General features: G+C 40.7%; 1 protein-coding gene across 4 annotated transcripts in view; it reads right to left on the reverse strand.

Moving 5' to 3' along the window:
• The window catches only part of TFCP2 (transcription factor CP2), a 46238-nt gene extending 24901 nt beyond the window's left edge, over positions 1 to 21337 (reverse strand). For all 4 annotated transcript variants that reach the window (XM_047065746.1, XM_047065745.1, XM_047065744.1 and 1 more), the window contains exon 1: positions 20526 to 21337. In XM_047065746.1, coding sequence (XP_046921702.1) covers positions 20526 to 20647 — 122 coding nt within the window. In that variant the 5' untranslated portion in view covers positions 20648 to 21337. The remainder of the gene's footprint in view (positions 1 to 20525) is intronic.
• Positions 21338 to 24524: the final 3187 nt, after the last annotated feature.

A 24524-nucleotide genomic window follows, 5' to 3' on the forward strand; every position in this document is an offset into this window, starting at 1 on the left:
CTTTTTATTTTTCCTTAGCTTAGAAGGTCAATAAAAACTTCTCACTTCAAACCTGTCTGCAAGCCTTATTTCTTTTCGAAGCTGAAAAGTATCTGACCCATTTCAGATACAAATTTACTTCCAGAAAACTTGCAAGATATTAAAAGTTTAATCAAAGAAATATGAATCAGCAAAGCCCTACCTCAGGAGATTTGCCAGATATAGGCCTGCTGTTTTTTTTTTTTTTTTTCCTACATTACAGGATTAGCTCTGACCAGCCTATAAATCTCATTAAAACACTGCTAATTGAAAATATCACCTGTGGCATCATTAGTATCAGGCTCTTTTATTAAATTTGAAATTACTGACTCTTCCCCTTTAGGTGATAAATGGCAAACTGCAACAATATTCGTGTGTTATATATTCCAGGAATCTGACAATTTTGATAAAGGAAGTGGAACCCCCCCATTTCAGTATTCAAAATCTGATTATCTACCATCAGAGTATGACCTTAAGGGGAAAACAAGATTGTTCTGTCTTCCTGCGACTAAGGGAAACCATACATAGACCCTTATATGGTGCTGAGCCTCAAATCTTCTTTTCAGGTCCAAAATGTCTACCATTTCTTTTCTTTTTCTTCTTCTTCTTCTTCTTCTTCTTCTTCTTCTTCTTCTTCTTCGATGTAGTTCAGCTTCCTTCCCTCTTCGCAGACAAGCATCACTCACCACCCATCTGTTGGTGTTCTTCTGCTTTGCTCATTTCATCCCCACTACCAAGCCTATCTGCAAAGCCCCCAAATCTCCTTGGTCCCCCATTCCTCGCTGCAGTGAAATACAAGCATAGATTTTTTTTTTTTAAGGCTTTAATTGCTAATGACTTTTGGGAAAATCCTAAAAGTACCAGAACATTAGTCCTATGAAATGGTAAAAAGGCCTTAGCGATCTCTCTTCCCTTTGTGCACCCAGTGGTAAGCCTTATGAAAATCGCTCCTCCTTCAAACCATACCTTTGATGAAAGCCTAGTCTTCTAAAATGGCCAACACATTCCCTGGAGATATTGCAAATTAGGCTGATGATGTAATCAGAGCAGAACTGTTATTTGCTCCCTTTCTTTTACAGTAGGTAGACAGAGGGAAGTAATCTGCATTTCTAAGAATATGCAGAGCAGAAGATACCTATGAAACTTCAACCCTTCTCAGGGACAATAACCATCTTTTTATCAATATCAGCCAATCTGCAGCCAGAGTAACCTTTAAAAATGTAAATTTGGTGCCCCTGGGTGGCTCAGTTAAGCCACCTACTTCAGCTCAAGTCAAGATCTCACGGTTCCTGGGTTCGAGCCCCGTGTTGGGCTGTCAGCCCAGAGCCTGGAGCTGCTTTAGATTCTGTCTCTCCCTCTCTCTTCTTTTAAATAAAAATTTTTTAAAAACATAAATTTAAGGGGCACCTGGGTGGCTCAGTTGATTAAGCGTCTGAATCCTGATTTTTGCTGAGGTCATGATCTCATGGTTTCCCAGGTTTGAGCCCTGCATCAGGCTCTGTGCACTACTGTGAGGTTCCTGCTTACGATTTTCCCTCTCTCTGTGTCCCTCTCTATTCACACTCTCTCAAAAATAAACTTAAAAAAAAAATTCCTATAAATTAATATGAAAAAGACCAACTCCCCTCCCCCCCCAAAAAAAAAACTTGAATACTTACTTCTCAAGAGAAAACATGAATGGCTAGTAAACGTGTTGAACAGGTGCTCAGACTCATAAAAAATCAGGAAAATGCAAATAAAACCACAATGAAATCCACATCCACTAATTGACAAAAATTAAGACACTGACTAAATAAAATACTGGTTAGGATGTAGAACAACTAAAACTTTTAAACTCCTAAGTACTCTGAGAAAAACAAGTTAGCATTATTTTGAATAAAGATACACAAACTTCGAGCTGCCTTGGTGGCTCAGTAGTTTAAGTGCTGGACTTCCTCTCAGATCATGAGCTCAGGTCACGATCTCGCAGTTCGATCTCGCAGTTCGTGGGTTTGAGCCCCCTGTCGGGCTCTGTGCTGACAACTGGGAGCCTGGAGCCTGATTCAGATTCTGCATCCCCCTCTCTCTCTGTCCCTTCCTGCTCTTGTGTTTTAAAACAAACATAAAAAAAAAAAAAAGGTACACAAACTTCATAATCCAGCAATTACATTAATCCTACAACCCCTCTGCCTGAAACATTTTCTTTCTCCACCTTTGCAGGCTCAAATCTTACTCTTCTTTCAGATACACCTTCAGGAGGTAGAATTTAGTATTTCTATGCTCTAAACTCCTGTAGCACTTTATCTCTAAGTGCTCTGATGTATCAGTTTCTAGCTTGTATCATACCTATTTAAATACATGTCTTATCTTCTCTAGCAAATTATAAGCAACTAGAGGACAAAAAGTTGCTTGATTTTGTCTTTTAATCACCATGGCACCAGACACAGCACTACATATAGAAGTGTATGGTTAAGACTCAAAGCTACACAATCAAGCTGGAACACAAAACCTAGCATTCAGAAGGCACTCAAGTATGTGTTGAATGAATAAAAATCTGCTGAGGGACTGAATCAACCAGGACTTGATGTGCACAACAAAGCATGAAGTAGCCGTGAAAGAAAATCACAACATCAATTTGTGTATCCAAAGCCCCCAATCTATTTTTCTCCCAGATTCTGGTTTGATGTTGCATCAGGAGAGCCAGCTATCAGCTACAAATGGAAACTACTGCCAACCAGGCAAAGAATGAGGGCAGGGCAGGAGGAGGTGGAAAAAAGCAGAAGGTAACAAAGCAGAAGGAAGGAATGGCAACGCTGGAGGTCAACTTCCATAAGTATTCTAAGAGCAAGAACCAGAAGGAAGCAAAGTTACAGACCTTTGGCAAAAAAGACAAGGAATGACAGGACAAGTTAACAAGACGAGGAAAGCGAGCCAGCAATCGATTATGTGCTAGACACTCTTGGACTTATATTATGCAGTATTTCAGACTTTACAAGAAGGTTAAAAAAAAACAAAACTTAACAGATATGTGTGTACGCTCCACTCAGCTTAAGAAATAAAGCACTAACAGGGAGGGGTGCCTGGGTGGCTCAGTCAGTTAGGAGTCTGACTTTGGCTCAGGTCATGATCTCATGGCTCCTGAGTTCAAGCCCTGCGTGGGGCTCTGTGCTGACAGCTCAAAGCCTGGAGCCTGCTTCCAATTCTGTCTCTGTCTCTCTCTCTCTGCCTCCTCCGCTCACTCACTGTCTCTCTTTCAAATATAAAAAAACATTTAAAAAAAAGAAAGAAAGAGCACTAACAGTTGAAGCCCTCTATACCCTTCCTCCATTGTATCCCCCTTTAACTTCCAGAGGCAACAGTAACATAAATTTGGAGTTAAACATTCTTACTCATTTCTTTGTATTTTTACAGTGGTGCCATCTTTTTAAAAAGCAGTGGTAAATTTTATGGTAAAGGGAGGAATCTCACCCAAATACACAGTCCATCATAAGACACTGAGAGTAAGAGGGAAAGTAAAGGCACAGTCAGTAACAACTGACCAATTCTAAGACCCAAAAAAATGGAAGATTTAGGAGATGGATGGGTAACAGTTGAAGGGGGAAAAGTGAAGGCAAACAGTAGCGAAAAAGACGCACAGCAAAAAAGAAGAAAATTCAGGTTTTCATAATAATTTTTTACTGTTTGTTTTTCCGAGAGAGAGGGAGAGAGAGAGACCGAGTATGAGCAGGGGAGGGGCAGAGAGAGAGGGAGACACAGAATCCGAAGCAGGCTTCAGGCTCCAAGCTGTCAGCACAGAGCCCGATGCGGGGCTCAAACTCACCGACTGTGAGATCATGACCTGAACTGAAGTCGGATGCTCAACCGACTGAGCCACCCAGGTGTCAAAAATTCAGTTTTGATGAAGAGAAATAGTTGCCTCAGAAACTGCTATGCTAGTGGCCTTTGAAACAAAATAGAGTGAATTCAGTTTACATACCCAACAAATCAGCACAAACTATCTGTTAGACACCCTTCTCCTGGAGCATTTATTCTAACTGGGGAAAGAGTCAAACAAATGAGTAAGATATCAGATGTTTGGAAAAAGATAAAGCAGAGTAGAGTAGGCAGAGTACTGGTGAGGACAAGGAGGTGTTTGCTATCATATGTGAAGGTGCTTACAGAACCTCTCTCTGACAAAGTGACATTGGAGCAGAAACCTAAAGCAAGTAGGGAATGCAGAGGACTTTCAGGAAGAGGGGCGCCTGGGTGGCTTAGTTGGTTAAGCATCTTTTGTTTTTTAGTGTTTATTTCTTTTTTTATTAAAAAAAATTTTTGGGGGCGCCTGGGTGGCGCAGTCGGTTAAGCGTCCGACTTCAGCCAGGTCACGATCTCGCGGTCTGTGAGTTCGAGCCCCGCGTCAGGCTCTGGGCTGATGGCTCGGAGCCTGGAGCCTGTTTCCGATGCTGTGTCCCCCTCTCTCTCTGCCCCTCCCCCGTTCATGCTCTGTTTCTCTCTGTCCCAAAAAAAAAATAAATAAATAAATAAATTTTTTTTAATGTTTATTTATTTATTTTTGAGAGAGAGAGTGAGAGAGAGAGACAGAGCACAAGCCGGGGAGGGGCAGAGAGAGAGAGACACACAGACTCTGAAGCAGGCTCCAGGCTCCTAGCTGTCAGCACAGAGCCCAACACGGAGCTCGAACCCACAAACCGCAAGATCGTGACCTGAGCCGAAGTCAGCTCCTCAACTCACTGAGCCACCCAGGCGCTCCAAGGAACTCTACTCTTGATTTTGGCTCAGGTCCTGATGTTACAAACCATGAGCTGATATAGCATGGAGCCTGCTTAGGATTTTCTCTCCCTCTCTTTCTCTGCTCCCTACCCAACCTCCTGGTGTGCATGCACACATGTGTGGGCTCTCTCTCAAAATAAATAAAAATTAAAAAAAAAAAAAAGACTTCCAGAAAGAGTAACAGCAAATGCAAAGGCCCTGAGGCAGAAAGGTGCATAGGATTTGAGGGACTGTAAGACCATCAGATGTGGCTGGGGCAGAGCATGCTATAAAAAGAGTCTAGACAGAATGATCAGAAGGGCACCCTGTGTACATCAATGCCAGAACTGGGGCTTTAATTCAAAACAAGATGCAAAATGAATGGAGGGTTTCCAGGAGAAAAGTGAAATGATCTGCTCTACATTTTAAATAAACCATCATAGGGGCGCCTGGGTGGCGCAGTCGGTTAAGCGTCCGACTTCAGCCAGGTCACGATCTCGCAGTCCGTGAGTTCGAGCCCCGCGTCAGGCTCTGGGCTGATGGCTCAGAGCCTGGAGCCTGTTTCTGATTCTGTGTCTCCCTCTCTCTGACCCTCCCCCGTTCATGCTCTGTCTCTCTGTGTCCCAAAAATAAATAAACGTTGAAGAAATGAAAAAAAATAATAATAATAAATAAATAAATAAATAAATAAATAAACCATCATATAATTTATCATTTAAATAGGGACACTTTGTGAGTAAACAAGGGTGCTATTAGCAGTTACCTCAGGACAACAGACATTAACAAGACCTTAATTTTAAAAGGCTTCTGTGCAGGGGTGCCTGGGTGGCTCAGTCAGTTAAGCGTCTGACTTCAGCTCAGGTCATGATCTCATAGTGAGTTTGAGCCCCATGTTGGGCTCTGAGCTGACAGCTTGGAGCCTGGAGCCTGCTTCAGATTCTGTGTCTCCCTCTCTCTCTTTGTCCTTCCCCTGCTTGTGCACATGTGCCCTCTCTCTCTCTCTCTCTCAAAAATAAACAAACATTTAACAATAAATAAATAAAAGGCTTCTGTGCAGAGCCAGTTTGAAAGGGTTCTTCTGGCCAAATCTGGAACAATTTAATCAAGATATATAATGGTAGTAAAAGATTACAACATATTGAATAAAGTAAAAATCTGAGACTACATTGTTAAAAATAAATCAATAAGAAGGGAAAGTTCCCTCTTACAGTAGACAGCCAACTAGTAAATGTAGAAGGAAAGACATAATTAGTAAGTCATCATTTGGGACGCCTGTGTGGCTTAGTCGGTTAAGCATCCCACTCTTGGTTTCAGCTCAGGTCATGATCTCAGGGTTTCATGAGTTCAAACCCTGCATCTGGCTCTGTGCTGACAGGGCAGAGCCTGCTTGGAATTCTCTCCCTCTCTCTCTCTGCCCCTCCCCTGTTCATGCAGTCTCTGTCTCTCTCAAAAATAAATACATAAAGCTAAAATATATACATATATATATATATATATGAAAATCATCATTTAGCAATCATCATAAAGAAAATTGATTAGGGCAAGAATCATCAATAAATGCTAAAACTGGTTGGTGAAAATTTGAAAATAGGATATTTACATGGTGTCAAAATGTCGCCCCTACAGAATACTAATTACAAAAGGCAAAGCAATAAATTTATAATGGAGAAAATTGGCATACCCCACCTTAACTAAGTGGTCAAAATTAACATTGCCAGCAATGGGACCAATCAATAGCATGTGTACCCTAATATGATACACAGAGAACTCAGCAACCCTTCTTAGGTAGTACCACCCAAAGCGCATAACCTGAATCTACCATGAGGAAACATCAGACAAACCCAAACTGAGGGATATTCTACAAAATAACTGACCTCTACTCATCAAATTGTTAATGTCATAAAAATACAAAGACTCGGGGCGCCTGGGTGGCTCAGTCGGTTGAGCGTCCGACTTCAGCTCAGGTCACGATCTCACGGTCCGTGAGTTCGAGCCCCGCGTCAGGCTCTGGGCTGATGGCTCAGAGCCTGGAGCCTGTTTCCAATTCTGTGTCTCCCTCTCTCTCTGCCCCTCCCCCGTTCATGCTCTGTCTCTCTCTGTCTCACAAATAAATAAACGTTAAAAAAAAAATACAAAGACTCATGATCTGCTCTAGATTAAAGGAGATAAAAGACATGACAACGGAGTCAATACATGATCTTGGATATTTTTTTGCTATAAAGGACATTATTGGGACAACTGGCAAAATCTGAATAAGGTCCACAGATTAGATCATACACGGTATTGTGTGTTACGCTCCTAATTTTGATCACTATATTATAGTTACGTAAGAGCATTTCATGTTTTTTTCCTGCCCCTCCACTGGAGAATTTCATGTTTTTTAAAAATACACACTGAAGTATTTAGGTGTTAAGGGACACTGCAACTGCAACTTAAACAGTTCAGATTAAAAAAAAAATAATAATTCTAGGTGTTGGGGAGGAGCAGAAGAGAGGAAGATAAAACAAATATAGCAAAATGTTAACATGTGAGTAATCTCGGTGAAGGGTATTTACAACTTCTTTGCACTGTTTTTGCAAATCTTCTTCAAGTCTGAAATTATTATTATTTTTTATGAGCAGAATACACATAGACTTCTAAGTTTCTGTGTAGAGAACAGGCTATGGGGGTGATGAGTGCAGAGTTGGAAGCAGGGCTGGACCAGTTAAAAGGCTACTATAGGTTAAGGACAGAGGTCATGAAAGACTGCACAGTAGGAAGCTCCAGGAATTGGTCCCTCCACCAAAATAACTATTGAGCCGGCACAAAATGCTTGAAGCAACTATTCTGGAACTCTGGAATCTAGTCAAATACTTGCAGCAAACAAGGGAATGCTTGATGAAGAAAGAGGCTGGTAAATTTTAGTGAATTTCAGCATCTGGCACACCATCTACCTTCCCCTAGCTCCCAGTCCCATGGCAGACAGCTGTGGGGACAGTAGCCTGGGATCCTGTTGCAGTCTGCTGGTGTCAGGGTGGGCAATAGGGACCTTGTCCTCCAAAACTCAGCTTTATATATTCTGATTACTGCTTTTGATTGCTGAAGAGATGGCACACAGGCTGGACATTGTTTCAACCACCATGGCTGAGGTGGCTTCCTTAGCAGAGTCAGACAAAGGGATTTAAAGAAACAGAACATTCTTTTTTTTCCCCATTTTTTCTTATTAGATCCAAGCATTTAAGAAAATTTCTGTCAAGTCACTGGCGGACCACGGAGCTCATAGAAGAGACTTCAGTGTTCCCAAAAAATAAGGAACGCATTCTTTACAAAAACAGTTTGGGAAAGTCACTAAACAAATGGACAACTTCAGCTTTAATCAAGTAACAACAGTAATCTCTAGGGAGGGAATAGAATCTGATTTCCAGAGCTACCATATTACAATACTCAAAATGTCCAGTTCTAAACAAAAAATTACAAAGCATACAAAGATTAAGGAAAGTATGGCCAATTCACAAGAAAAGAGAAATTGACAGAAACTATCCTTGAGCAAGCCTAGACACTAGACTTAATATACAAAGACCTTAAATTAACTATCTTAAATATGCTCAAAGAGCTGAAGGAAACCATGGACAAATAACTAAAGGAAACCAGGAAAACAATGTATGAGCAACTAAAGAATAGCAACAAAAGATCAAAGTTATAAAAAGTAAACAAATAGAAATTCTGGACCCAAAAGTACAAGAGCTGGAATTAAAAATATACTAGAGGGACTCAACAGAAGATCAACAGAAGAAAGAATCAGCAAACTTGAAGATGGCAAATTGAGATTACTCAGGCTGAAGAGCAAAAACAAAAATGAAGAAAACTAAATAGAACCTAAGAATACAATGGTCCACCATCAAGTGTACCAATGTGCATATTATGGGAGTCCCAGGAGAAGAAGAAGAGAAAAAGGGAGAAAAGTTTTTGAAGAAATAATGGTTAAAAACTTTCCAAATTGATGACACACGTGAATCTACACATTCAAGGAGCTCAACAAACTTCAAAAGAATAAATTCAAAGACAGCCACAGCAAGGTACACAATATTCAAACTGTTGAAAGAGAGAATCTTCAAAGCAGCAAAAAGGGACTCATCACATTATGAGGGAAACTCAATGAAATTAATAGCCAATATCTCATCAGAAACCATGGAGGCCAGAGGCAGTGGGATGATATATGTAAAGTGTTGAAAGTAAAAACTATCAACCAAGAATTCTAAGATGAAGGAGAAATTAAAATATTTCTCAACAAAAGGTAAGGAAGTTCATTGCTAATAAACCTGCCCTACAAGAAATGCTAAATGGAATCTTTCAGCCTGAAATGAAAGAACACTAGATGGTAACTCACAGTCATATGAAGAAATAAAGATCATTACACAGGTCACACAGGTAAAATACAAAAGCTAGCATACCATATTTTTGGTATGTAACCTCTTCTTTTTGTTTCCTATGTGACTTAAAAGACGAATACATAGGGGCACCTGGCTGGTGGAACGTGCAACTTTTGATCTTGGGGGTTGTGAATTTGAGACCCACATTGAGTGTAGAGCTTACTTAAAAATATTTTTAAAAAAGACAAATGCATTGGGGCGCCTGGGTGACTCAGTCGGTTGAGCGTCCGACTTCGGCCCAGGTCATGATCTCGCGATCCGTGGGTTCGAGCCCCGCATCGGGCCCTGTGCTGACAGCTCGGAGCCCGGAGCCTGTTTCGGATTCTGTGTCTCCCTCTCTCTCTGACCCTCCCCTGTTCATGCTCTGTCTCTCTCTGTCTCAAAAATAAATAAACATTAAAAAAAAATTTTTTTTTAAAGACAAATGCATAAAACAATAATTATAAATCTATTGTAACAAGCACACAGTGTATAAAGACATAACTTGTGACAATAACAACATAAAGAATGGAAACAGAACTGACAGGAACAGAGTTAATGTATGCTCTTTTTTATAAGTTGTGATATAATTGGGGCGCCTGGGTGGCTCAGTTGTTAAGCATCCAACTTCGGTTCAGGTCATGATCTCACAGCTCTTGAGTTTGAGCCCTGCATCAGGCTCTATGCTGACAGCTCAGAGCCTGGAGCCTGCTTCAGATTCTGTGTCTCCCTCTCTCTGCCCCTCCTCCCTTGGGCTCTGTCTCTGTCTCTCTCTCAAAAATAAACATTAAAAAAATAATAAAAAAATAAATAAATTTGTGATATAATTGACATATAACATTATATTAATTTCAGGTGTACAACATAATGATTTGATTTTTATAGATATTGCAAAATGATCATCATAAGAAGTCTAGTTTAATGTATGCTCTTGAAGCTAAATTGTTATCAATTCAAATTAGATTCCTATACACTTAGGATATTAACTGTAATCCCCACGGTAACCACTAAGAAAATAACTTTAAAAATATACAAAAAAAAAAGGAAATAAAGAAGGAATTAAAATGATACATTAGAAAAAATCAAACACAAAAGAAGACATATTGGAGTAATTGAGGAACAAAAGAATATGACATATAGAAAACAAATAGCACAATGGCAGAAATTAGTTCTTCATTGTCAGTAATCACTTTAAGTACAAATGGATTAACTCACCGATTAAAGACACAGATTGGGGAAAAAGATATTTGTTCTTGTGGTCAACATGTGACCAACCACATGTTGCTTGTAGAAGACTCACTTCAGATACAACACACAAATAGGTTAAAAGGAAAACAGTGAAAGAGGATATTCTATGCAAATAGTAACCAAAAGAGAACTGAAGTGACTAGTCAAATATCAAACAAGAGGCTCCTGGGTGGCTCAGTCAGTTCAGCTACCAACTCTTGATTGCCGCTTGGGTCATGGTCTCACAGTTTGTGAAATCGAGCCCCGCGTTGGGCCCCTGTGCTGACACTGTGGATCCTGCTTGGGATTCTCTCTCTCCTCTCTCTCTGACCCTCTCCAGCACTCTCTCTCCCTCTCTCTCTCAAAATAAATGGGATAAACATTTTTTAAAAATATATCAAATGGGGCGCCTGGGTGGTTCAGTCGGTTAAGCATCTGACTTTGGCTCAGGTCATGATCTCACGGCTCCTGAGTTTGAGCCCAACATAGAGCTCTGTGCTGACAGCTTGAAGCCTGGAGTCGGCTTCAGATGCTGTGTCTTCCTCTCTCCCTGCCCCTCCCCTGCTCACACTCTCTCTCTCAAAAATAAACAAACAGTAAAAAAAATTTAAAAACATATATCAAACAAAATAGAACTTAAGTCAAAAGTTGTTACAAGAGGGGTACCTGGGTAGCTCATTTGGTTAAGCAACCCGCTCATGATTTCAGCTCAGGTCATGATCTCAGGGTCATGAGATCAAGCCCTACATTGGGTTCCACACTAGGCATGGAATCTGCTTAAGATTCTCTCTCCCTCTCTCTCTCTCTCCCTCTCCCTCCCTCCCTCCATCTCTCTCTCTCTCTCTCTCTCTCTCTCTTCTGTCTGCCTCTCCCCAGCTCACACATGTGCTCTCTCTCCCAAAATAAATAATAAATACATAAACTGTCCTTAAAAAAAAGTTGTGGGGTGCCTGGGTGGCTCAGTTGGTTACGCACCCAACTTCAGCTCAGGTCATGATCTTGAGGTCCGGGAGTTCAAGCCCCTCGTTGGGCTCTGTGCTGACAGCTCAGAGCCTGGAGCCTGCTTTGAATTCTGTGTCTCCCTCTCTCTGCCCCTCCCCCTCACTCAAAAATAAATAAACATTAAAAAAACGTTTTTTTTAAGTTCCTATAAGAGACAAAGGACTTTTATATTGATTTAAAAGAAAACTTATAAAAAAAATAGAATTATAAACATGTACACACCACCAAATAACAGAGCCCTCAAACACAAGAAGCAAACACTGACAGAACTGAAGGTAGAAGTAGATACTCCTATCACAATGGTTAGAGAATGCAATACCCCCACTGTAAATAATGAGTAGGACATCTGACCGAAGATCAATAAGGAAACAGAGAACTTGAACAACATTATAAGTCAACTGGACATAACAGACATATACAGAGCCCTTCACCCAACAACAGAATATATATTCTTCTCAAGTACACATAAAACATTCTCCAGGATAGACCACATGTTTGGCCATAAACCAATTCTCAGTAACTTTTTAAAAAATCAAAATCTTACCAACTATTTTCTCTGGCCACAATGGAATGAATCTAGGAATCAATAAAAGGAAAACTGTAAAATGTGCAAATATGTGCAAATTAAGCAACACACTCACAAACAACAAATGAGTGAAGGACAAAAAATCACTAGGGAAATTAGAAAATACTGATGAAATACAAATGAAATATAAATTAAAACATTATATATCTGAACTTACAGGACACAGTGAAAGCAGTACTCAGGGGGAAATTCATGGCTCTAAATGCCTATATAAAAACGAAGAAAGACTTCAATCAAATAATCTAACTTTACATCTTAAGGAACTCAAAAAATAAAAAAATAAAAAAGTAAACTAAATCCAAAACCAGCAGAAGGTAGGAAATAATAAAGATGATCAGGGAGAAATGAAGTAGAGAATAAAAAAATAGTAGTGAAGCCACAAAACCAAAAATCAGTTCTTTAAAAAAGATCAACAAAATTGACAAACTTTTAGCTAGACTGTCCAGGAAAAAAGAGGAGGAGACACAAATAAATAAATCAGAAATGAAAATGGGCTAGTACAACCAACTTTATAGAAAGAAAAGGATTGTAAGAGAACACTATGAACAATTTTACAACAAAGATTAAGATAATTTAGATACCAAAAAAAAAAAATTTCTACAAAGTGTCAAAACTGACTTAAGAAGAAATAACAAATCTCAAAAGACCTATAACAAGAGATTGAATCAGTAATCAAAATCCTTTCAACAGAGTCTAGAACCAGATGCCTTCGTTGGTGAGTTCTAGCAAACATTTAAAGAATTAACACCAATCTTGTTCAAACTCTTCTGAAAAAAAGAGGAGGGAACACTTTCTAACATTCTACAAGGCCAGCATTATCCTCATACCAAGGCCAGACAAAAATACCACATGAGGCACCTGGGTGGCTCAGTCAGTTAAGCACCAGACTTCAGCTCAGGTCATAATCTCACGGTCCGTGAGTTTGAGCCCCACGTCAGGCTCTGTGCTGCCAGCTCAGAGCCTGGAGCCTACTTCAGATTCTGTGTCTCCCTCTCTCTCTGCTCCTACCCCCACTCTCTCTCTCTCTCTCTCTCAAAAATAATAAACATTTTAAAAATGTGTAAAAAAACATCACAAGAAAAGCAGACCAATATCCCTTATGAATAAAGACACAAAAATCCTTAACAAAATACTGTACTAGCAAACTGAATCCAATGATCATACACTATAACCAAGTAGGATTTTTCCCAGAAATATAAGGGTGGTTCAACATAAAGAAATCAACGTAATACACCACATGATCATCTCAACAGACACAGAAAATGCACTGGACAAAATTCAGCACCTGTCACAATAAAAACACTCAGCAAAACCTTGAAGACATTATGCTAAGTGAAATAAGACAGTCACATAAGGACAAATTTGTATGATTCCACTTACATGAGATTCCTAGAGTAGTCAAATTCATAGAGACAGAAAGTAAAATGGGGGTTGTCAGGAACTAGGCGAGTTAGTGATTAATGGGTAGAGAGCTTCTGTTTGGGAAACTAAAAATATTCTGGAGATGGATGGTGGTAATATTTGCACAACAAATTCACAACAATGTGAATGTACTTAATGCCACTGAACTATACACTTAAAAATAGCTAAAATGGTAAATTTTATGTGTATTTTACCATAATAATACACACGGACATTCGTACAGACACACACACAGGTACATACACACACAACAACCTAGGAATAGAAACTTCCTCAAAATTAAAAAGGCATTTATGAAAAATTCACAGCTCAGTGATGAAAAACTGAAAGCTTTCCCTCTAAAATCAGGAATAAGCTAAAGATGCCCACTTTCACTACTACTATTCAACATTGTACTGGAAGTCCTTGCAAGACCAATTAAGCAAGAAAAACAAATAAAAAGCATACAAACAGGAAAAGAAAAAGTGAAGCTATATCTATTTGCCTATGACATGACTCTTCATATAGAAAATCCCATAAGTCCAGGAAAATGTTACCAAAGCTAAAAAAAGAATTCAGCAAAGTTACAGGATATGAGATCAACATAAAAAATCAGTAGTTTCTAAATAATCAGTAGTTATTGCCAGCAATAAACAATCCAAAGAGGAAATTAAGAAAACAATTCCATGTAGAATAGTATCCAAAAGAGTAAAATGCACAGGAATAAATTTAGCCAATGGTATGAAAGACTTGTACAGCTTTTTCCTTGACTTACAATGGGGTTACATCCCAATAAACCCATCGTAAGCTGAAAATACTGTCAGTCAAAAATGTATTTAATACATCTAACCTACCAAACATCATAGCTTAACCTAGCCAAATGTACTCAGAACACTTACATTAACCTACTGTTGGGTAAAATCATCTTACACAAAGCGTATATTATAACGAAGTGTTGAATATCATGTAGTTTATGGAGTACTGTACTGAAAGTAAAAAATGGAATGGTTGTATGGATACTGTACAGTTATAAGCATATCATTTGCAACCCTCATGATCACCTGGCCAACTGGGAGTTGTGGCTCACTGCCACTGCCCAGCATCATGAAAAGTATTGGACTTCATACCACCAGCCCAGTTAAAGTTCAAAATTCAAAATTGGAAGTATGGTTTCTACCATGTGTATCACTTTTACACCACTGTAAAGTCAAAAAAATCATAAGTTGAACCATCATAAGCTGGGGACCATATGTCGGTTGATGGGGTGCCTGGCTGGCTCAGTTGGTACAGCATGTAACTCTTGATCTCGGGGTTGTAAGTTTGAGCTCCAAGTTGGGTGTAGAGATTTAAAAATGAAATCTTTAAAAAAAAGAAGACTTGAAAAGACACTTCCCCAAAGAAGATCTACAAATGGCCAGCAAGTATGTGAAAAGATGTTCAACTTCATGGTCAAGGAATAGCAAAACACGATCACAATGACATACTACTTCACACTCATTAGGATGGGTTTAATTAAAAAAACAACAAAAAGAAAATAGAAAGTAAAAAGTCCTGACAAGAGTGTAGAGAAACAGGAACCCTCATTCATTGTTGATGGAACATAAAGCAGTTCAGATGTTATGTAAAATAGCTTGAAAGTTCTTGAAAAAGTTTAGTATATACTATACATCTACCAGAATGGCCAAAATCCGTAACACTGACAACACCAAATACTGATAAGGATGTGGAGCAAAGGGAACTCTCACCAATTTGTAGTAAGAATGCAAAATGGTACAGCCACTTTGGAGGACAGTTTGGCCTTTTCTTAACAACACTAAATATATTCTTACCATATAATCCCGAGTTGCATTCCTTGTATTTACCCAAAGGAGTTGAAAATTATCTCTATACGAAAACCTACACATGGATGTTTATAACAGCTGTATTCATAATTGCCAAAACTTGGAAGGAATCAAGATGTCCTCCGGTAGATGAATGAATAAACTGTGGTACATCCAGACAATAGAATATTATTGAGTACTAAAAAGAAATGAGCTATCAAGCTATGAAAAGACATAGAGGAATATTAAATGCATATTTCTAAGCGAAAGAAGCTAATCTGAAAAGGCAACATATTGTAGGATTCCAATTTTATGACATTCTAGAAAGGCAAAACTGGAAACATTAAAAAAAAAAAATCAGTGGTTGTCAGGGTTGGGGTGGAGGAATGAATAGGCAGAACACAGAGGGCTTTTTTTTTTTTCAAGTTGATCCTTTTTTTTTAAACATTTATTTAGTTTTGAGAGACAGAGAGAGACAGAGCACAAGCAGGGGAGGGGCAGAGAGAGGGAAACACAGAACTCGAAGCAGGCTCCAGGCTCTGAGTCATCAGCACAGAGTCGGACGTGGGGCTGGAACCCACAAACCGTGAGATCATGACCTGAGATGCTCAACCGACTGAGCCACCCAGAACACAGAGGACTTTTAAAGCAGAGAAAATCCTCTGTATGATACTCTATGATGGGTATGTGTCATTCTATATTGGTCCAAAACCACAGAATGTATACCACCAAGAGGGAACTCTCAGGTAAACTATAGACTTTGGGTGATTATGATACGTCAATTTAGGTTCATCAATGTAGGTACAGAGTGGGTACCACTCTGGTAAATGATGTTGATAAAAGGGGAGGCTATGCATGTGTGGAGGCAAGAGGGTATATGGGAAAATTCTGTACCTTCCTCTCAGTATTTCTGTGAGCCTAAACTGCTCTAAAAAGTCTTTAGATTTAAAAACAAAAAAGTTAAGCATAGAATTACCATATGAGCCAGCAATTCCACGCCTAGACATATATACCCAAGAGAAATGGAAACATATGTCTAGTACAGCATCGTGACTATAGTTAATAATACTGTAATGCAGATTTGAAACTTGCTAAGAGAGTAGCTCTTAAAAGTTCTCATAAGATGGGGCGCCTGGGTGGCGCAGTTGGTTAAGCGTCCGACTTCAGCCAGGTCATGATCTCGCAGTCCGTGAGTTCGAGCCCCGCGTCGGGCTCTGGGCTGATGGCCCAGAGCCTGGAGCCTGTTTCCGATTCTGTGTCTCCCTCTCTCTCTGCCCCTCCCCAGTTCATGCTCTGTCTCTCTCTGTCCCAAAAATAAATAAACGTTGAAAAAAAAAAAAAAAGTTCTCATAAGACTCAAATACAGAGAACAAACTGAGGGTTGATGGGGGGTGGGGGAGAGGGGAAAGTGCGTGACGGGCATTGAGGAGGGCACTTGCTGGGATGAGCACTGGGTGTTGTATGGAAGCCAATTTGACAATAAATTATATTAAAAATAAATTAATTTTAAAAAGTTCTCATAAGAAAAAAACTGTTTTGTACGGTGAAAGATGTTAACTAGACATTGTGATCATTTTGCAATATATACAAATACATAATCATTATGTTGTACACCTTAAACTAATACAATGTTATATATCATTATACCTCAATTAAAAGAAATCTACACAGAAAAAAACAGAAAAATAGAAATCTACACAGAAACTTGTAGACGAATGTTTATAAACATTTCAGGTCAGGGCACCTGGGTGGCTCAGTCAGTTAAGTATATGACTTTGGCTCAGGTCATGATCTTACAGCTTGGCTCATGAGTTCGAGCCTGTGTCGGGCTCTGTGCTGACAGCTCAGAGCCTGGAGCCTGCTTCGGGTTCTTTGTCTCCCTCTCTCTGCCCCTCCACTGCTCTCTCTTTCTCTCCCTCTCAAAAATAAGTAAACATTAAAAAAAATTTAAAAACAAAATGTCATGGTCATCTCCTTTATAAACAACCCCTACAGTCTACCAATTGATGAATGGATAAACAAGCTACGTTATATACATAGAAAGGGTTACTCAGCCATAAAAAGGAATGAGATACTGAACTACTGATACTTGCTACCTGTGAATGGACCCTGAAAACATGCTAAGTGAAAGAAGCCAGACACTAAAGGACACGTTACACGATTCCATTTATATGAAATATCCAAAATAGGTAAATCCATGCACACAGACTACAGAGGGGGAGGGGGAAATGGGGAGCAACTGCATTAAGAGGTACAGGGTTTTCTTTTGGACTGATGGGAGTGGTGGGTGGTCGTACAACATTGCGAATGTACAAAATAACACTGAATTGTTCACTTTAAAATGGTTAATTTTACATGATGCGAATTCCACCTCAACTTTAAAAAAAAATGAAAGACATAAAATTATTTTCAATATACAGAACTTGATCCTCTTTCCTTTTTTTTTTTTATAACAGCACTATTTTGATACAATTCCTGTACTATACAATTCACCCATCTAACGTGTACAGTTCAGTTGTCTTTAGTGTGGTCACGGAATTGCCCAACTATCAAAATTAATTTGCAGGTATGTATATACGTCTGTATGTATGTATTTTAATTAATTGCCACACCCAACATGGGGTTCAAACCCCAACATCAAGAGTTACATGCTCTACCGACAACCAGGCAGATGCCCCGGACCACAATTTTAGAACACTTATCAACCACCCCCCAAAAAACCCAGCACCATCAGCAGTCACTCCCCCATTACCTCTTTCCCCAAGCTCTAGCCAACCACTATTCTACTTTCTGTCTCTACAGAGTTGCCTATTCTGGACATTTCATAGAAGTGGAATCGTACATTGTGTGATCTTTTGTGACTAGCTCCTTTCGCTTAGCATTTTTTTCAGGGGATTTCCTTTATTTTAACAATAAAAGTTTGTACCAAGTATTAAAGTGTAAGGGAAAAAGTAAGAAAGATATTAAAGAACCATTTAGAGAAAGAACATTACTGAATATAAGGGCAGATCAAGTCCAAAACAGAAATCCAGTTAAGGTGAATCTTTATAAAATATAAATCAATAGATCTGAAGTGAAACCATTATAAGATGCAGCAGAAAATAAGAAAATTAGGTTAGAATGAATACATCAGAGAATATATTTTACAAAACAAATAGCTTGACAAAGAGAACATTTTCCCTAATAAAGCTGTAGGAAAATCGATTAGAAGGTTTAATTATAGAGAGAAACACAAAGAGCAAAGAATCATGGTCTTTGTGTATAAAAACTCCTCCAGTCAGTGCTTCTCAACATGTGGTCGCTGGATTACCTGCATCAAAATCACCTAAGAACTTGTTTAAAAAATCAGATTTCTGGGGCGCCTGGGTGGCTCAGTCGGTTAAGCGGCCAACTTCGGCTCGGGTCATGATCTCACGGTCCGTGAGTTCGAGCCCCGCGTCGGGCTCTGTGCTGACAGCTCAGAGCAGCCTGGAGCCTGTTTCAGATTCTGTATCTCCCTCTCTCTGACCCTCCCCCGTTCATGCTCTGTCTCTCTCTGTCTCAAAAATAAATAAACGTTAAAAAAAAAAAATTTTTTTTTAAAAAAATCAGATTTCTGGCCTGTGCCCCAGAAAAATCACTGAAGATGAAGCCCTGGGAACTATTTTTAAATAAGCACTCTAGAGGACTCTCATGAACACAAACGTTTGAGAACTAATATCTAATTAACACAAATTAATGCAAATGATTAAATGTGTATCAAAGTCAGGAGAAGAGTGTGACAAGAGCAAAATGCATGAAAAAGAGGAAGGTGAAAAAAAAGAAAAAATACTTGCCATTTTGGCACATCGTGCTCTGGGGAAAACAGAAAGTGATGCTTGGAAAACTCTTGCAGAACTGATGTTAGAAAAAAATTCTAAAGGTGTGAATTTGCAAACCATTCGACTAATACCAGCGTAGACCATTCGGGGTATGACACCGGAAAGCAGTTTTAAATGTAAGGTTATATGGTACGGAAAGCACATGACACACGCACAGAATGTTGACGATGTTAACTATTTTTATAACAAGTATGGTTATAGTTAATTATCTCCATCTTCTGACAAACTAGACAAAACCAAACTTTTTGCTGTGGTAGTCTTTACATGAACAACAGTATGAATTATCAAATATTATGTCAGATACTGAGTATAAGCTCAGGGTTAGGGCATTTATTTTCAGACCAAGTTAACCTCTATTTTTCGGGCCAGACTTATGTAAACAAGGACAGACAAAACTAGAGTTAAATTTCTTAACACTAAGAGCATTGCATGATAGCACTTAAATTTCCCTGAAAATCACTTAAGTATGTATACAAGATAGCCTTTATTATTCTAGCTGTAAGCACAGATTCCTGAAGATGAAGTACTAAGTTCTAACTCATTATTTTACTTGAGAAAAATCCATTTTGGGTTAGCACAGATAAAGACAAGAAGTTTACATTACATAACTCTCAAAGTATCTCGTGATCAGAACACAAAATTTGTCCGCTTTCACCATAAAAAACATCTTTCTCCTATAAACTCAAACTGTTAAGTTCTGAAGTCACTTCTAACTCACTTATTTAGATTGAGCCTTACAATGCATTTGGAAACCCAATTATATTCCATCTAACCCTCACGTGCAAGTGTTTCAACATTTCCAGACCTGATTCTCGTACATCTCATAAATGAAACAAACTATACTGGGGAAATGAAATAACTAATGCATGCAAATAAATTACATGGGAGGTTATGCTTCTTTCATAGGAGATTTTTATTTCTGATCACTATTTGACTTGATACACTAAGATCTGTAAGTATCTAAAAGTTCTCTGACACTTTTTCTTTTCGTAGCTTATGTTTCAAAAGGCAGACATCCTAGAATTAATCCTTAAAGCAAGCTAAGGTACAGATGTGTGGGCTTCTTCACCAAGGTTTCCTTCCAAGCAGTCAACCAATATTCAACCAATATTCATCAATAAACCCCAGCTCCCAACTCCCCAGATGTGGCCCCTTCACACACCTCCAGCCCAACCTGACCACATATACACATACACACTATAGGTCTCCAATCTCTCACACTGGCACAACGGCCTCTCAACATTCATCTGGTTGCTAGCCAAGGGCCATTCCTGCTTCTTCCACTGATCCTGCACAGACCTGACACTGCCTTCTTCTTCCATTTCTTCCACAGTAGTCACTACTCAAAGTAACAAAGAAAAAAGTCAATTTCCCCTAACCGCAGAGAGCTTATTTAACTCTAAATACCTCCCTCCCACACCCCTCCAACCTTATTTATTCCCTTCCCTGCTTTTGTTATTCAGAAGGTGCAGGGTCAGGTAAAAATCTCACTCACCTCATGCTATAGGCACCAGCACCCAGTTCCTGGCCGATCCCGGACAGACTAGCATCAAAGTCCTGCACCAGCCCAGATTCAATCACTTCATCGGCCAGAGGCAGCTTCAGAGCCCAGGCCATGCTGGCTCCTTCCTTGCCCCAGGAGACACCGTTTCTTGTACAAAGGCAAGTAGTGTGATTCTACCCAATGGGGGCAAGACTGTGGAAAACTCCAAGCCAAGATCTCCCACGCCGTCCCCACCGACCACCCCCAAGCCCGAACCGCACTTCCCGTACAACTAATCTGCCGTACCCTCAGCTCCTGGCTCCTGCCTCGACTTCCAAAATCCCTCCCACCCAGTTCTTTGGAGCCGTGCGAGGGCCCCTGTGCTTAGCTATTCCAGATTCCGCTGAGGCAGCCCTAGGCTCCCGCACTCCCACTGCTTGGGCTCTCCCCTCGAGCTCGTGGTGGTCACTTGCTGCCTCCCAAACAGACCAGCAGCAGCGACCCACTGCCTACCCGGCACTCCCACGGCGCTTTCGCACCTTTCTCCCCCGTCCCCTTCTGCTGGAAGCCCCCCTCCCTCCCGGGACCCGCTCTCCCTTTCCCCTCCAGGCCTCGCTTCCGGTCAGTCCCAAGATCACTTCCGGTCACCCCTTCTCAACCCCACGGCTCTTAGAACCCAATCCAGGTCTCCGCCGAGCCGACTCCCCGCCCTCTGCAGTCCCCCAGAGCCTCGGAACATGGAAGGGGAAAGTCCAGCACCGGCTGGAAACCTAGACTCGCCAGGGTCCTCCACCGCCCGCCGCCCCAGCGCCAACCAATCATGGCGCCCTCTTCCTTTGCGGGTCCGCCGAACATGACGTCACCCCGGAGGTCGCCAATGAGGAAGAGAGTTCGCGGGCTTCGGCAGTGATGATAGGCTAGCTGCGCGACGGCCCCCCCCCCCGCCCCCGGAGATGGGCTGGGCGGTCTGGGAGAGGACCCCGCGTGCGTCGGGTGTCTGCTGTTTAAATGGCTCTTCCTGAGGCTACCTGAGTCCTGCCTAGGGCGGTGTATCAAGTCGACACTCTAGGGCGTGGATGGAGCCTTCACTCTAGTCTTACCGAACTCACCCCGGCCCCTGGAGGACTCCGGACTGTTTCCCCAGAGCTCCCTGTAGGGGTTCCTTTGCTCCTGGAATGCTCGCTCTCCTTAAACTCACCTCTCCGAAGGTCAAGACTCGGCTTCTACTCATCTTCCGCATTCCCCCTGATGCGTTTGAACAGGCATGAGATAGGTGAAAGTTGTCGTTTTCAAAAAGGTCGTGGTCTGAAGATCACGATTTGGGTTGGCGTCTTCACTTGCTAGTTTGGTGACTTTTCGAATAATCACTTATCTCACCGAGATTTCGTTTCCTCATTTGAAAAGCAAGGATAACCATCCCTGCTCCCCCTTCGTCCTATTAGGATTAAATAGTAATGTCCGTTGTTTATCAAGCATCAACTATATGCCAAGAACTTTATTACGTTATTAGTAATCCTCAAGACAATCTTGCAATTAGAATTAGAATTCTAAGGGTGAGTATTTATGACCCTCATTTCACTAGTAAGGAAAGAAGGCTAATGGGGCTAAATTGCCCACAACTAAGTTACCGTGCCAACTTCAGAGCTGATTCCAAAGTCTGATGATATTTTTCACTATAAAACACTGCCTATATGTGAAAGTATTGGCTCATTGTTGTATTTCATTATTTAACTTTTTACAGTTCGTCCTGAATTGTATATATTTGCCTGTTTCACTAGACTGCGATTTCCTAAATAATAGGAAAGAAATCTTTCTCAGGCTTGTGTTCTACATATCTCCTAGTATAGTTTCTGCATTCAATAGGACTTTTTAAAAATGCTTATTGAGGGGTGCCTAGATAGCTCAGTCATGATCTCATGTTTGGTGAGTTTGAGCCCTGCATGTGGCTAGCACTGACAGTGCAGAGCCTGCTTGGGATTCCCTCTCTCTCCCTCTGCCCCTCCTGCTCTCTCACTCTCTCTCAAAATAAATAAACTTTAAAAATAAATAAGGGCACCTGGGTAGCTCAGTCAGTTAAGCGTCCAACTTTGACTCAGGTCATGATCTCGCGGTTCGTGGGTTCAGACTCCTAGGTCGGGCTCTGTGCTGACAGCTCAGAGCCTGGAGCCTGCTTCAGATTCTGTGTCTCCCTCTCTCTCTCTGCCCCTCCCCTGCTCGCACTACCTCTCTGTCTCTCTCAAAAATAAATAAACATTAAAAAAAATTTATTTTAAAAACGTGCCTATGAGTAAAGCAACTCATAGTTCCAACTGGAACTGGGCTCAGAAGCCAAAAGAGAGATGCCATAATCAAAATTCTTTGTAAACGAACATTAGATCCATGGTAGTATTTTTACATGCCTTTTAGGTGGAGCCATGCCTCCTTGAATGACAACTCCATCTCTACATGCATCATCTGGGCAAGTAACTTTAAATCTCTGATGTAATGATGAGAGGCTCATATTTACTGAGCCTTTCCTAAGTGCCAACCCCTGACTAGGTGTCTTATGTACATAATCTCATTTAATTCTCACATCTCTCCTGTAAGAAAGGTACCATTATTAGATGCATTTCATAGATCGAGAAACTGAGGCTCAGAAACATTAATTGACTTCTCAAGGGTCACTCAGCTTGTGAGTGGTGAAGCCTGACTGATCTCACAGTCTGGACATGTAGTCATCATGCCACTGTGTCCCTGTGGATGGTTTTAACCTAAAAAAAATCTGCTTCCTACCAGCCTTCTTTTCAGAGATGCATTTTGAAGCCTGTGGAGGTGCGAACATAAATTTTCAAAAACTGGTCATGTGAATGAAGCATTTTTTTTTTAATTTTTTTTTTCAACATTTTTATTTATTTTTGGGACAGAGAGAGGCAGAGCATGAACGGGGGAGGGGCAGAGAGAGAGGGAGACACAGAATCGGAAACAGGCTCCAGGCTCTGAGCCATCTGCCCAGAGCCCGACGCGGGGCTCGAACTCACGGACCGTGAGATCGTGACCTGGCTGAAGTCGGACGCTTAACCGACTGCGCCACCCAGGCGCCCCTGAAGCATTTTTTAAAAGTTGATTTATTCATCTTAGAGAGAGGAGGAGGAGGGGCAGAGAGAGAATTGTAAGCGGGCTCTGCACTGCCAGCACGGAGCCTGACATGGGACTCAAACCCACAAACCGTGAGATCATGACCTGAGTTGACATCAAGAGTCAGACACTTAACCGACTAAGCCACCCAGGTGCCCTGAAGCATTTTTTTTTAATCTGCAGAAAAATAGGGGCGCCTGGCTGGCTCAGTCAGTAGAGCATGTGGCTCTTGATCTTGGGGTTGGGGGTTCATGCCCCACGTTGGGTGTGGATATTACTTAAAATCTTAGGGGCACGTGGGTGGCTCAGTCAGTTGAATGGCCAACTCTTGATTTCTGCTCAGGTCATGATCTCACAGTTCGTGAGTTCGAGCCCCGTGTCTGGCTGTGTGCTGACCGCTAGGAGCCTGTTTGCGATTCTCTGTCTCCCTTTCTCTCTGCCCCTCTCCTGCTCATGCTCTGTCTCTCTTCCGAAAATAAATAAATACACATTTAAAAATGAAATCTTAAAAACATGCAGAAAAAGAGCACAAAGTGAATAAAATAAAGCAAGGAATATTCATATTAGATGTTTGGAAGAGATCATTGCCATATCCAAGAATCTCGTAGAGCCCTGTCCTCTGGAAAATATTTAGAAACAGACATGTTCTTCTCAGAAATGCTTGAGCTCAAGTTTAAATTCTGAACCAAAATAAAGACTTCACAAAAGTCCTCCTTGCCACTTATTAATTCTAAAATAAACTGGGTAAGATGAAAAATAATTCCTAAGCTTCCCTCCCAATTGGAATGCAGATCAGCCTTGAGATTTATGTCTGTGAGCCTAGATCCCTCTGTGGGGAAAAGATTTTATTGACTGTTTACCCCTGGAATTCTGTGCCTGGGGGAAATGGACTTTTTC

This window comes from Lynx rufus, unplaced genomic scaffold, assembly GCF_022079265.1.
Source record: "Lynx rufus isolate CCGP_SWC_20201006 ecotype Redwood Valley unplaced genomic scaffold, mLynRuf1.p SCAF_7, whole genome shotgun sequence".
In the NCBI taxonomy this organism is placed as follows: Eukaryota; Metazoa; Chordata; class Mammalia; order Carnivora; family Felidae; genus Lynx; species Lynx rufus.